The sequence below is a fragment of the Onychostruthus taczanowskii genome, unplaced genomic scaffold, assembly GCF_017590055.1.
Source record: "Onychostruthus taczanowskii isolate IOZ18803 unplaced genomic scaffold, ASM1759005v1 scaffold1, whole genome shotgun sequence".
In the NCBI taxonomy this organism is placed as follows: Eukaryota; Metazoa; Chordata; class Aves; order Passeriformes; family Passeridae; genus Onychostruthus; species Onychostruthus taczanowskii.
The window spans coordinates 34,247,206-34,262,197 of record NW_024496525.1 but is presented as its reverse complement, the minus strand read 5'-3'; the positions used below and the strand labels follow the sequence as shown (position 1 = coordinate 34,262,197).

The following is a 14,992-nucleotide window of genomic DNA, read 5'->3' as shown; positions in this document are numbered from 1 at the left end:
TAAGAGTGTGCACCTTGCATGGCATGGGGTTGTGGGGAAGTGTGAAAGCACAGGGCCTTGATTTAATCACTGTGTAGGGCTGCAGAGGGTGCTGGAGCCAAGCTGGCTTCTAGGGAGAGCCTAGCAGTGAAATAATGTAGGTGCACTAACTGGTGACTGGGGCTTAGGAAAGCACAGAGAAACAAAGTTTTCTAGCAGTATTTAGCCCATATTTTTTGTGATAGAAGTACTTTGATGCCAGAGAGTCTCGTGCTGCTCATGGCTTGTGGAATTATCTTTTTACCTAAACCAGGCTTCTCTAGCCAAGTAGGGATCTCTGAGGTCTATCAGGTAGGTTTTCCTGCACTCTGAGTGAGCAGGCAAAATCTGACTGTGCCTAGAACATGTCACTCCTGGCAGCAGAAAACACAATGCCATGGGGCTGCTGTCATTGAGTAGAGTAGAAATTGACTGAGAAGGTCCCTTGATGTCATTGCTGGTACCCACAGCATAACACACAAGTCTTTGGGTGAATATATCCTGCCAAAAAAAATTGCCTCAAGATGGGAATTCAGTATGAAATAGTTCAGGTTGTGCAGATTAAAAAGGCTGGTTTGAGTTTGGGGGGCAGAGAAGCTACTGTTACAGCTGTGGTTGAGTCCTGTCTGGTTCTCTGTGGTGTTCTGCCATTGATGCCTTGGGAATGTCTCAACTGAAGCCTCATTAAGTCTCCCATTTTCTCTGACAGATTGAAGAACTGGCCAGGACACTTGCCTGTACCTACAATCAGCCTTCACCTGATTGTCCAGGTGCTGTTGACTCCTCTCCAAAGGCAAACAGATCAGCTAAAAAAAGTGCTAAAATTAAGGAACGGTGGAAGATGTCTGCTACAAAGGCTCTTTTGTTGTGGGCAAAAGAACAGTGTTCACTGTAAGTTCCATCCAAGACATAAAATTAGCATGCTACGCTTTGTATCGCTGCTTTCCTCTCAATGTGGTGATATTTTCCCCTGTTTTTTAAGATTACTTAGTGACAGCTTAGCAGAAAATCCTTTAACTTTCAGCTTGTGGTTAGCAGTACTTTCAGCATCAGTCAGGCCCCAAATGTTTTGACATGAGCCCTTTAAATACAGTAAAGCAAAGCTCACCTTACTAAATAAACATAACAGTGTAATCTCAGTTGTTTGGCTTTTTTTTTTAAGGTGCTCCTGTGTGATAAGTCTAGTGGAATGTTTACATGATTTACTTGTTTTAATCCTCATGGTTGGCAGTGATTCACACAGTCTCAACAATTTTTTAATATTTTTAATGGAAAATGTAGGATTTTTATGATCCCACAACTCATGCTTTTCTGTCAAAACACTGCATGATCCCAAAGGAGGATGCTAATCCTGGTGGTCCTAGTCCCTAATTCTAAGTAGATGTTTCCCTATGCTTGAGGTACAGATAGTACTGCTGCTTTCAGGGGGGGTGTTCACAGCAGATACCATCTAGAGCAGATACAGATATTTACATTTTCTTCAAGGGCTGCTGCTTCACTCCAGGATCTTCCAAATATGCTTTACATTAATGTCAGCTCTTTCTCCTCAGCTCTTTGGGTTGTTTTATTTTCTAATAAAATCCTACTAATATTCCGTGTTATTAGTGGGAGATAAAGGCCTTCATCAGCACATCAGACACCTTCTGCCAATAGAATGGCACTGAGGTTTGCCTTCTAGCTGTCTTTTATCAGAAGATTAATTGGCACATCAAAACCAGCTCTTTATCCGTGTAATCGTCCTCTTCCTTTTGCATGTTTTTCAGCAATATTGCTGTCTGGTTTGCAGTCTCATTTCTGTTCATTTCTGAACTGGCATTATGTCGAAATATTTTGTTACCAGTGAATCCTGTAGGTTTTGGTAAAGAAACAAATCTTCTAAGACTTGGCCCATTGTGTTGTGACTGAATTTGATTGCCTGAAACCCCACATCTTTTCCATGCTGTGACATACTCATAACATACAGGCTGTTTTTGGAAATTTGTCCCAGAATTCATGGTGGCCTGCATGACTGGGCACTTCACAGCACTTTTCCGGTTGTGAACATTAATAAAAGATGATTTAAGGACACTAAACTAATTAAGAGAAAAATAAATACTTTTTTCCTGCACTAATACATTGCTTTTAAGCTTCGGATTTTCTAAAATGCCATTTCTTGGTGTGCTTACAGACTAATACATGTTCTGCAGTGCTTTTCTTCTTGCTTTTCCACCCCATAGAATGCATAGATGTTGAGCACAAAGGTGATATTTATGGGGGATTTGGATCAGCAAGGGTTTATCTTCAGAATGCAGTAGAAGACAAAAAGAAATAGTTATCTTGTAAAAAGAAGTAATTGTTGTGATTGGTAGTGCTGGCTGTGTTGTTGTCTGACTTGTGCAGAAGTTCAGTGGCAAGGTGCTTTTGGATTTGGTTCATAATCCATTTTACTGAATTTATACTCTATTTCTAAATTGGTACTTAAATCCTGTTTCTTCAGATGTCCTAACATTTTGTTTCCACTCATTTCTGGGATAGGCATGGCTCTGTCAGTGTCACTGATTTCAAGTCCAGCTGGCGAAGTGGACTGGCTTTTTTAGCCATCATCCAAACCTTGAGGCCAGGTCTGGTTGATCTGGAGAAGGCAAAAGCCAGAAGCAATAAAGAAAACCTGAAAGAGGCTTTCAGAATTGCAGAACTGGAGCTGAATATCCCACGGCTTCTGGAGCCTGAAGGTAAATGATCAGCTTTTAAAAAAATCTTTTTGTCATTATGAGTGAGATTAATATGATGTATAAAACTGTGCTTAAGTTTGAAATGGAGCATTGATGTTTGCTGTAATGCTCAAACCTGAGGTTCTTTATTTTATAACATCAGCTGTACTTAGGGACTGTAGGATTTTTGATTTGACAATAATTGCAGGAGAAGAAAGGATATGAAACTTTCCTGTTCATGGGAAAAACTTTTTAATTACTTAATCACGCTCTATTAAAATATTCCCAAGGAAAAAAATGTTCATGACATATTAATTTCTGTCAATGGCATGTTAAGTGAGGTGTTGCAAAATAAACATGTTTATGGTAATGTGTTTTAATAACTGCAGCATAGTGTGTAATTATGTGATCAGGCCTAGAAGGCTGCATAATTATGTAAATGCTGTATTGGCTCTCATAGATGTTGACACTGTGAATCCGGATGAAAAATCAATCATGACTTACGTGGCTCAGTTTTTGCAATACTCCAAGAATTTGCCTGAGTCTGAAGAAGACATGCAGGTATGTTGTCTGACTTATCACTGAGGCATTTTCAAATGAAAGTGCTTTCTTTTCCCAGTTTATATCTGAGTCAGTAGCACATAGTAGATGCTCTGATTCTGCCAACAGGACTGGATTGGTTTGAACCTTCTGATGCTCCTGTGTGGTAGAAAAAACTCCATGTTATAGATTTTTCCTTTGTCATACAGGTGGAATTGCTGTGCAGGTTGTTTTTTTTTTCATTTAATTATTGCAGAGGACATTTTCAAGCTTGGTTGTCTTCATGTGTGCTCTGAAGTCTGTGTAAACGTTGGAGGCAAGGCAGACAGATTTGCAGATGCACAGAACAGCCAGCTTTAAATTTAGTGTTTGACACGTAAAGTGGACAGAAGTTGCCTCTGACAGATGACACTGATCAGAAACCCACATTTTGTATTCTCTATATTCTCTTATGAGCGTTTAATTGGTGAATCACATACTGATAATCTCCTTCAGTAGAACTGCAGTCAGGTCTGTTTTTGATGTCTTCATATATCCAGGTGCCAGGTTTAAAACTTTTTCCCTGCAATGTAATAGTGCCTCACTCAAAATTCATCAAGGTCCCCAGGAATTATTGTTTGTTTTTCAATAGCTTTGAAAGGACTTTATCGTGTGCTCAATGAGTGTTGTTTTATGGCACAATGTAAATTAAAAACAATGCTTGCAAAATAGAAAGATGAAATTTTCTGCTCTAATTACCAGGAGAAAGTAAGAGAGGCCATGGGCTGGTTGGCTGCACAGGAGAAGAAGTTAGCAAAGCTGCTGGTGGAAATAGAGAATGAAACATACTACCAGAAGTACAAAGTAAGTTGCATTTCATGTTTAGAAGTTTCTGTGAAAAGAATCTGTTTCTGTGGATGTTTTTCATATTTTTCATCTTCATTTCCTAAACTGAAGCTTTCAAAGAAAACTTGGAAATCTGATTATGAAATTGTTAAATCCCTCACATGATAGAAGGAAAAGTAGGCTAAAATTCTCTCTGTTATGAAAAATAGATATGCTGTTACATTTTTGAGTAGAGTTTTTGGAAACTAGTAAACTAGTGTCTTAATTAATTGACGTAGTTCAAGACTTGGACAAGATTCAAGCATGTAGGCCCTTCAAAGAGTTACTTATGCTATTTCTGTGCTAATTACAACAGTAGGTTTTACCCAGCTAATGTTATAGAGGAGTAGTTGAATTGCTGGCTCTAGGTTGTGCTGAAGCAAAATTTCCTTTGGCTTATATTGTAGCCAGAGTTTGTAATAAAGTGGCCCATGGGGAACTGTGAGAGGAGGAATTTTCCCTTTCTCTTGCTGGGAGGGGAGAACTGTGTTCCAACTGCACTAACATTATGTTAAGTACAGACTTAGGGAATGGCACCTATAATTTCAGACCCAAATATTGCCTGGAGACAAGAATGCCTCTTGTTGTCTTGCCTTTGCATGCATCACACCCTTTGAAGTTTATGGAACTCATACCAAGGTGTTCAAAGGCAGGACTTGGCTCCCTGAGCTTCCATCTGACGTCTTCTGTGAACTACTCTTCTATTTTACCTCTAGGAAATGATGTCATTTATGGAAGCATTTAACCAAGAGAAAATCCCCTTTCTGCCTGTGTTGTCATCAAAAAGAAGTGAAGCTGAGCTGAATGAAGGCCAGCAGCAGATGAGGGAAGAGTGGGATAAAGTGATCTCTCAGGTCAGAGGCATTTCTCTCTCACTCACCCATTACCAGCATGAGCATGTGGGATGGATGAAGAAGCCTAAATCTACCCCAGGAACTCACACCGGGAAAAGTGGAGGGATGATGCATTTATTAGGGATGATAAAAAAGGTTTGACCCTGAACCTGAAGTCCAGACAGTGTGAGTGGCATTCAGTGCCCAAGAGGAGGCAGAAGGTGACTTTTTGTGTGTTACCCTTCTGCCTCCTAAGCCTCAACACTGAAACATCCCTGGAAAATGCATCTGGTTGTCTCGAAGCACTCTTCTGATCAAGGGTTTTGGCCTATTTATGCTTAAAAGGCTATTTTGGGACACAATTATGGCTCAGAGCACAGATACTGATCCAGTAGGGCCTGGTTGGTCAGTGCTTTGCAGTGAAGTTGGCTGTGTTGGCTGAAATTGGGATGTGTAGGGCCATGCTGGGAATTGCTGTTTTTGCAAGAGATGTTCTCCTGTCAGCCCCATGACAAACAGAAAGCTGTTCATCTCTATTTCCCCCCTATTTTGCCACTAGTTCACTATAAATTTTCCTGTTGCTGGGCCTTGGATGGTCACCAGAGGTTATGGGCAGGGAGCAAACCTGGGTTTGAAGTAAATGGGGCTGATTTTAGCTGACTTCACTGGAAACTCTTTTGTTGAATAGTGACAGACATGAGGGAGTGGGTTCCTGGGATGTCTTGAGCACCAGCTTATGCAGCTTATATCAGCATCTTGGAGATGGGGAAGAAAATAATAGTGAGAGATTTAATCCACTTGTTTTCCTTTTAAAGATTAACGAATGGAAGGCGAAACTGGACCAGATGTTGCCCTCCCCTCTGGGTAGCATTGAGGCTTGGCTCCAGGAGGTGGAACGTCTGCAGGCTGAAGATTTGCCTGATTTACAGGACCCATTCAAAGCAATGTCTGCCTTCAGAGAAATAATTGTAATATTTAAGGTATGTTGATCACAAAGGAAATTCTGCTTCAGTTTGACCCAGCAAAGCACTTGTTAGGGAATTGCTGTTTGACATTTTGGGAAGTGGTGTGCATATGTTTGTCTTCTGAAGATGAAAAGCTCTTCTGAACATACCTTTGAAGAATTATGAGTTTAATTAAATAACTCCATGGGTCTATAAGGCAGGTTTCAGACTTCACTGGGGTGAGATTAAATTTGAATACTGCCTGAATGAGTAAATTATGTTATTCTTTTTTATGTGGTTCCTGCAACTTGTTTGTTTGTTAAGTAATAACACAGGATAATTGCATCTTTATCTTTAAGTCTATTCTTAATGCATACCTATTCAGAAAAGCACTTGAGCTTAAGGTTACATTCCAGGGAGCTCAAGAAGTTTGTGTGTTTAAAGTTAAATAGTTCAAGAAGTTTGTGTGTTTAAAGTTAAATATTTGCTGAATCACTCTGTAGTTCCATTCAAGGCAAGGATATTTTGATACCTTTGTACCATGCAAGTTATTTATTCTGCTCTTGGAATATTTGCACAGATAATAGTTTAAACATCCTTTTGAATTTGAAAGTTCTGAAAGAGTATATGTGTTGATGCCTGGCTGGTGATCATAATGCCATACTTGGGTTTTTTATAAGCGAGTTTGCTGGTTTTGTGACATTGTCCTTAAAGAGAATTTGAAGGAATGGGCAGTGGAGGTTCTTGCAAGTGGTTTAATAACACCACTCTCTTGTACTGTTTCTAGTCAGTTCCTGATATGAGAGATGACTTTTTAACTGGTAACAGCTTTGTCAGTCTTTAGCCATTTGACCTATGATTTTTGTTGTGCAACCTAAGTACTTAAAGCATTTTTAAGAATAAGATAGAGACTGATGTAATTTCTTAAGGCATTTATTTTTTCCCATTAAACATACAGATAAAATAATGGCATTCCTTCAGAAGAGGAAACACATTAGTGCTTAATTTCTGCCAAATCCACTTATCTTGATAGGAAGACATCCTGTTGAGAATTTTTTCCCCTTTTAGTGTGTTGTGTGTAGGGATCATATTGGCAAGGTGGTACCTTATCATACAAATTTTAATTAAGATTTAGGAAATGATCCCCCAATGCTCATAACTGTCTGACGGACACAGTGTTAAGATTACAAAATCCAGTATTAAAAACCTATGCACTATTTTTGTGGTTGAGGGCTGTCCCAGGATTTAGCCATTTCCATTAACATGCTTTGTTGCAGATTTTATAACAGAAATGAACTTGTACCTTTTTTTTTTATATGCCACTGAGAAATAGGCTTATCTTCTGTGCAATGCATATTATGTTTCATTTTCAGGTAGGGAATTTGGTGCTGAGACACATGCCTGTGAAATATTCCCCAATCATGGGACACTGGCCATTGAATGGTTAATTTGATACCCTGTCAGCCTGGTGTTAGACACAGATTTATTGAGCAGTCAAATGAACTATGGGGCAGGTGATATAATAGATTTATTCAACAGGTTTTGCTGTCAGTCTTTGCTAAGGGGTAGCAAAGAACAACTTAACACCCTGAAGCTGTTACAATGATGCTTTTTTCTCCTAATGGTAGCGACAGTGCAGAGAAAAACTGATAGCAGTAGTAGTGTAAGGTCTGTGGTTCTTATGGTTAAGTAGATGCACAGTGATAAGAGAAATCAGGTAGTATTGCACTAAAAGGTGCACTTTAAAAGGTGATTAGGTAAATACTTTTATTGCACTTTAATGACTGAAGACACTGGGAAATTGTCTTGTGCTAACTAGTTCTTAATAGTTCTTTCCCTAACAGCAGGTGAGTTGGAGATTCCCAGATGAAATACTCTAGATCAAAATGAGTGGCTTACTATGTCTTGTTCTCCCCAGGGCTTGATGGATTGTTTTGATTCTCACTTGGACACCCTTCAGTCATTTAAGAATGAAGATGAGAAGAATATGCCACTAGTCTTGCCTGAAAAATTAGAGGAAATGGAAAGAAGGTTGTGATGCTTAAATTGCCTCTACTTCATGTTGTATTCTAGCTCTGCTATTGACTGGCTCTGCTGTTCTGAGCAAAGCACATAATTTATCCATGCCTTGCAAAAAAAAAAAAAAAGAGCATTTCCGCCCTAAACACAGGCTGACTGTCAAGTGGAGCAGGCAGGGATCTCTTATTAGTCCGATGAATGTTTAATTGTGTGTACAGAGTAGAGCTCATTAACAGGATCTTTTCAGATGCCCTTTGCTAGTGGGGATAGGAAGCAACCACTAGGGAGAGGAAACTGGAATATTTTCAATGTAAAAATTTCCCTGGTGGCAGGGATTCTCTAAACTTCTATTTCCACTGTTAAAAATCACTGTGATCTTTAGCTTGTACTACTCCAAATATCTGTTGGAGGATATTTTAAAAAATGACCAGTGAATCTATATCCATAACCTGAGATGCTTTGACATACAGGTGGCAGATGCCCCTTTTTTTGACATTTAAGGTTTTTCATACATTGATCAGACAACATTGACTGCTCAATTGTTGCTGCTTAAAAAAAAATGAACTGTTGCTATCTTATCTATAATTCCTGTCATAACAAAAAAAACCAACTTTACATATATGTAATTTTGATTTTTTTTAGAATAATATCCTGATGCATTAATGGCTTTTGTGTCCAATGATTTTTAATAAACTTTTGGAATTATTTTCTGTTTGCAGATTTAGCAATATTCGTTCCACAAACCCCAACACTTTTCTTGAGTACCACTATGGACTGTGCTCAGCCATTACAAATGAGGTGAAATTAAAGCTAAATATCTGGGATGTGAAATATGGGGCAAAAGAGTCGGTGGAATCACTGCTGGAAAATTGGAATGTAAGTTTCAGATATATTATCACACCCTAATGGCAATTCTTTCCCAGCTCTCTTTGATTCAGTCTTATGTCATCTGAAGCAGGTAGACTTCCCTAGAAGCTTTCCTTGCCCCCAATATCTTCCATTTTGCTATGAATGAAATTTCTTTCCTCAGTGTGGAGAAGTAACGCAAGCCATGACTGTGATTTTCTCTCTGCCCTTTTTTATTCTTTATTATGAAGATTTCTTTCTTTCTAGATTATTTATAGAGCCAGCTGTAGCAGCCCTTCCCTAGCTCCAATCCCCAGAGCCCTCTCTGGGGTAGTTCAATAGTTGCTTTCTTCAAAACCAACCATTATTCACACTGCTGCTTCTTCCTTTTCCCAGCTTCTTTACCTCCTTATGCTTTGTGGTGAATATGAATTGTCTTGTTCTGTTACACTCCATGCTTAGCTCAGTTTCTGGATTCAAGTTACGAAACTGATGCCACATGTAGGCTTTTAGGAGGGGATGGATTGCCCAACCCCAAATAGTGACAAAGGATACTGCATCAGGAGTAGAGGCAGAGGTGAAAATGCTGATGCCTCCAGTTTTTCCCCATCTCTGGATTCCTTGTGAATTCCATCTTAGTGTACTTTCTCAGAGGATTCTCAGACTGGCAAATCCATAGTTAAATCAGTGGGAATTTCACCAGCCTCAGTACTGTGGAAGGAGGCAACAATAGGTTGTATAAAATAGCAGTTTCCTGAGCAGTATCAGCCTCACCCTGTGGTGAGATGGTCGTGCAGAGTTAATCTGTGCTGAGTTTGTTGGTTCAGTTGGTTTCATAAATACTTATTATCATGTTTCTACAGTGGTGGCTCACGGTCTTGCTCAAGCTGATAGAATGCAGAGCTTTGCCAGGGAGTTTAGGGCTTGTTTAGGGTTTAGGGCCCAGGTTTGTCACAGTCACGAGGGAGGTTGTTTTGTACCCTGCTGGGTAGGACATTTGTAGGAGTGGGGAGTGCTGGAGTGAGATCAGCTCAGACAGAGAGGGGCTGAGGATCAGCCCTCGCTCCCTGTGCACACAGTCTCCTCCTCTGCTCCCATTTCTTCCTCTTTCACCCTCTCCATCCCCAGTTTGTTTTGATCTGTCAGAAATGAGGCACCTCAATATTTCTGTGCATGCAGGGAAACCCACCTTTGCTTTCATCACTTTTTGGGCTTATGTGACTAAATTCTGCCTGACTTGTTCTCAATATTGCCCTGGGGCTGTAACTTTTTGAAGCAAGCAGTCCTGACTCATGCAGGGCTGTGGCTCAGGCAGTGGCATTCAGGTATTCATAGTTCTATTTACTTTACTCTCTGCACAAGCAGAGTAAAAGAACAAGTTTGTTTCAGACTAAAGGGTGCAGCTGAGTTGCTGGGTGGGCTTTGCTCAGCTTACATTTAACCTGTAGGTTGTAGGTTGATATTGCAAAAAAAAAAAAGTGTCCCAAGCTATATTTCTTACCCAGTTTTATGTCATTCAGTGTTACCCATATCAATTACTTTTCACTTTGAGCAGAATTTCATTGAAGAAAAGAAACTTGAAACACAACTAGACATTGCTACTCACATCTGTGAAGACTTGAAAAACATAAGTGGTCCTGACTTGGGTAAGCTCATACACATAAGTTGATATGAAGATCTCTACTTTGAAGTAAAGTGCTGCCACCAGTTTTAATTCCATCTACTGTTCCATGTAAACACTGTTTCTGTATAATTAACCTCTCTGTTTCTAAATGTGTAACAATAATCCCTATTCCATGTCCTAGCTGGAGATCCTCAAGAAATCAGCAAACTTTTGAAGACAGTGGAGTCAAAGATTTCTGCATGTAAAGAGTATATTTCCAATGTAAACACCACCCTACAGAAAGTCCTGTCCTCCTGGAGTAGTTATACAGAAAACATCCACTTACTAAAGACCTGGCTGGAAGAAAACAGAAATGAGGATCCAAAAGAGGTACATGGTTCAATTTTTTTTTGACAGAGATACTTCAAAGCCTCCTGGAAGAAAAACATTAAATCTCACAGTGGCTGCTGTTGTTCCTTTTCTGCTTTTCATTTTGAAAATAAATGTTTGACAGGGTTCTGCTTAAAATTATTTCAATGCCTCTGTCTAGATCCCTGCTGAGATCCTGGCAAAGAGGAATTCGATTCATGGTTCCTTAAATGAAGCTGGAAACCATCTCATTGAAGTTAGCAAAGAGCAAGTTGGATCAAATATTGCCAAAGAGCTGAAGAAACTGAACAGGAGATGGGCAAAGTTCATCAAGAGGGCACATTTTGTGAGTTACAAGTTACTGTTACTCTTTGCCATGAAGCCTTCAAAGGAATATTTTCCAGACTTATCAGCTTGGTAATCGGAGATTGATCAATCTTTCAGTCAACTCAAGGTTGCCAGTTTTAAAGCTTGAGGAACAGAGTACACAGCATCATCCCATTCTTAATCTTTGTGACTCAGTTAAATTCTCATTATAGCAGGATGGAAAATGTTCAATTTTTAAATTGAAATCTCAAAATCACTTACAAAAGGAAATCTTATTGCAGAATGAAGCTCTTAATTCAGTGCTTGGGGTGGAAGTAATCAATTTAGCCTGTGTTAAATTTTACAGTATCTGTCTTAGCTGGTATAAAGTAATTATTGCTGCATAGATATTTCTAAGGTTGTGCAACTTTTCACCAGCTCACTTGACAGGTTTTTAGGCTGCTGTAAATCCCTATACAACCTGCCTAATGTTATACATATTACAGTCCCTGGAGTGCTTTCACAAGAATGACATTTTCACTCTGCCTGGGAATATTAGAACTCTTAATTTTCTGAGTTCAGCCTTTCATTGACATTTATTAAACATACTGCTGTGACAGTAAATGGTGGCAAAAAATTACTGCTACATTTTTGTAGGAGATGAGCTTAGTGAGAATGCAATAAAATCAAAGGAAGCAATCAAAGGGTGGGGTAAATCCAGAGTTTGCTAGAAAAACCCTTAATAAGAGATGCTTCAAGGAAATATATTGAGGAATCAGATAAGTGAGGTGCAAGAAACCTATCTAAGGTCTTAAAGACTTCCTGAGTTATTTTTGTGGCATTGCTTTGGACATTATGGCTATTATATTTTTTTTTTTTTAATGTAAAGTGCAAGACCAGGTGCTTGAGCTCTGGCCTGTGACTGCCAGTGCCATTAAAGTCAGCACACTTCCTGATCTTGATTTGACCAGCACCAGCTGCTGTTTTTAGACAACTTCCTGGTGTGGGCTAGGGGATGCTGCAGCCCAGGAGTTTTCTCTATAGTAGTGTGGCTGCTTATAGGGCAGGGGACAAGGGGACAGGCCATATGAGCAGAGGTTGTGCTGTCTCACCTGCCCTCAGGGCTGAGGAACTGGACGTCACTTGGTTTATTTATCAATATGTTTGGCTTTTATTTCTCCTTTGATCCCACTGAGTGCTAAAGCTGGGAAGTGCTGGGGAGTGACCCAAGTGGTGACTGTGTTGGATGAGGGCAGTGGGGAGATGATGGGAATGAACATCTTACCTTGCTCTTTGTTGACAGCTTGGAGAGGAGAGTGCAAATGCTGCTGAAAAGACCACAGAGCTTCCAGGGAGCCTGGAGAAAATTGAAGAGCTCCTTGGAGGGGTGGACAGCTGGGCAGCAGAGATGGGACATCTGCTTAGCAAGATCAGTCACGAGGAGCCTGTGAAGCCTGAGATGGAGGAAAATTTGCAGGTGAAAGTGCTGCTTAAAATACTTGTTCCTCAGATTCTCATCTTGCAGCATGGGTTTGTGGCTGGGGTTAAATGAGGCATCATCAGTGAAGCAGATCTTAATGTGGATTTTGTGCTGTAATGCTTGTAAAAAGTTAAGACAGTGTTTGTGCCTTGTTGTTATTTCTCAGGATCACTCCCAGATGAGCTGTGAGTGAATCTTCTACCCTCAGTGTGTCCAGATGACCAGCAGGTGCCAATGAAACGCTGTTGGTGCCACTCATCAGCTGCTTGTTCTTGAGTGATATTAATTACTCCTGTCTAGCACAGCACTTGGAGCACTTGCAGAGCTCTGCAAGTTGCCAAATTGAGTCATTCCCCTGGTCATACAGGACTTTCATCATCTACCCTCCAGTGCAGGGAGAAGGTTTGGGACACCTTGGCTGTATTCAAGGCTTACCCATCAAAAACTGGGATACTTGGAAGTATTTTCAGCAGCACGTGGGGTAATTTGGGAATCTCATCTTAAAAGCAGTTGTTCTAAATATCCACAAAGAGCACAAATTAACTTCTAACAATAAATTCCACTAGTCACTATGGTTTCCCATGTCTCTCTGCATGGGATTACCCCCAGCTCCCAGCAGATGGCAGGTGAAAATCTGTGTATATAACTCAGCAGCTTCAGTACAAAGTGATTTATTTTCTTCACCTGCCCTTGAAGGTAAGACAGGACAAAGATGCCAATCTTTGCACTGAAGAAGTTGAAGCACTGTCTTATGTTGCCTTTACTACTTCTGCAGCAGGGCCTGTATAACCTAATGGTGTGAAGGTGACCACCAGGAGGTTTCATTGAAACTCCTTTGTGTAACTGCTGTAAATAAACAGAAATACTCTTTATTTAATTTAATCTAGATACAGTAACTGTGCACCAGAATCAGTGTTAGTTTTCCCTTGCTTTGTGCCCTCTTGCAGGGTGTTTAGCTGCTGCATATAGGTAATGCCTTACAAAAGAAAAGCCTTGTAAAAAAAAAAAAGTTTAAGCCCTACTACTCTAGTTGAGCTATCAGCTAGCTTGTAAGTTACCATGTGAAAAAATCATGAAAATGAGAATTAGTTAACACAACAATCTATTTTGGTAAGAGAATTGTTCACACCTACAAAAACAGTCTGTCCCATGAGAATCGATGAAGACAATATGTAAACTAACAAAAAATAGAGAAGTTTAATAAACATTCACCCTCACCTTTTACAAACCAATAAGCTGAGTATCAGTGTATTGTTAACCAGTTAGACTGAACACAGTGCCTTCTGATATTCCTTTGAAAATATGAACTATACCATAAAAGATCAGCTTTTCTGCAGGAAGAATCAAAAGTCCTGTCTCTTTTTACTGCAGCATTTACCTGACAGATTTGGGAGTGTGAGAGACGAAAAGGACCTGTTTGTCTTTTTATAGTCACAGGCATATATTTATAAAACAAGCCTCATTTTGCAGCGTTACTCTAGTTTGTAAAAAGAACATGAAATAACAAAGACCACCCTGAAATACAGCCTCCAAACATGTGGCTGGTGTTGTATGTCCATGTCTGGGGGCAGGAGAGAGCTGGTCACTCGTTACCTGCAGTACGATAGGTCAAGATCCAGAATAAAGCTCTGATTTGGATTAGGAGAATGCTAATTGACAACTTCAGACAGGAGATATGTGTTGAATATTCATAGATAGAAGCAGCTCTAATAAGGACTTCTCATGATAAATACTCAAACATGGCTCACTACCTCTGCTTGCAGAGCACCCAGCTGCTTTCCTGCCTTGCAGTACTGAGCACTAAAAGGAAATCTGCGCCTTGGTGTGTGCTCACTTCTTGGTGACTTCATGATGCAGATATCCAAATGTGTGGTTTCATTTGGGAAGCTGCTTGGATGGGAGAGCACCTTTTAAAAACACATCTAATTGTCTCTGTGCAAAGACACAGGAGGTGTTGCACTCACAGAAAGAAATTGCTTCAGCAAACAGAGTCCCCTGTGGATGGCAGCAAATTTCTTTCTCTCCACACAGAGATTTTACAGTGCGCTACACTGACCATAACTGTAATGTAAGGCTTTCCTTTACCAAGGTTTAACCATCCATGATCAAGGCTGTTTTTTTCACTCTCTTTGTTTAAAGAAAAAGGCAAATAAACACTTGTAAAGGCTTTTAATGCTTTTTGTTCAAACCAGAGTTTGGCTGCAAGAGGATCCTCGTGCCAAGACCAAGTTGTGGCAGCAGAAGAGATATTGCAATCCCTGAGGCAGAATGTTTCAAGTCAGGTGTTTCAGCAGCCTTCTCACACCACTGGGCTGGAGGCACGAATTAAAGAAGCCAGAGACAAAGTAGAGGTACTTGTTTATAAACACACAGATATCTTTAATTTAAGCATTACAGAATATGGAAGACTCTTTGTCAGTCATGTGAAATAGAAAAGGTTCTGTACTATTGGAATCAGTCTCCCAGACTCTTGTCAGGGC

The 14,992-nt window shown here is 40.0% G+C and overlaps 1 protein-coding gene across 4 annotated transcripts in view; it reads left to right on the top strand.

The window, feature by feature from the left end:
• The window catches only part of SYNE2 (spectrin repeat containing nuclear envelope protein 2), a 167,322-nt gene that overhangs the window by 22,050 nt on the left and 130,280 nt on the right, over positions 1–14,992 (top strand). For all 4 annotated transcript variants that reach the window (XM_041398933.1, XM_041398943.1, XM_041398924.1 and 1 more), the window contains exons 7-19: positions 728–909; positions 2,533–2,729; positions 3,169–3,269; positions 3,990–4,091; positions 4,829–4,966; positions 5,761–5,925; positions 7,808–7,920; positions 8,628–8,784; positions 10,310–10,400; positions 10,560–10,747; positions 10,908–11,072; positions 12,336–12,509; positions 14,705–14,863. In XM_041398933.1, coding sequence (XP_041254867.1) covers positions 728–909; positions 2,533–2,729; positions 3,169–3,269; positions 3,990–4,091; positions 4,829–4,966; positions 5,761–5,925; positions 7,808–7,920; positions 8,628–8,784; positions 10,310–10,400; positions 10,560–10,747; positions 10,908–11,072; positions 12,336–12,509; positions 14,705–14,863 — 1,932 coding nt within the window. The remainder of the gene's footprint in view (positions 1–727; positions 910–2,532; positions 2,730–3,168; positions 3,270–3,989; positions 4,092–4,828; positions 4,967–5,760; positions 5,926–7,807; positions 7,921–8,627; positions 8,785–10,309; positions 10,401–10,559; positions 10,748–10,907; positions 11,073–12,335; positions 12,510–14,704; positions 14,864–14,992) is intronic.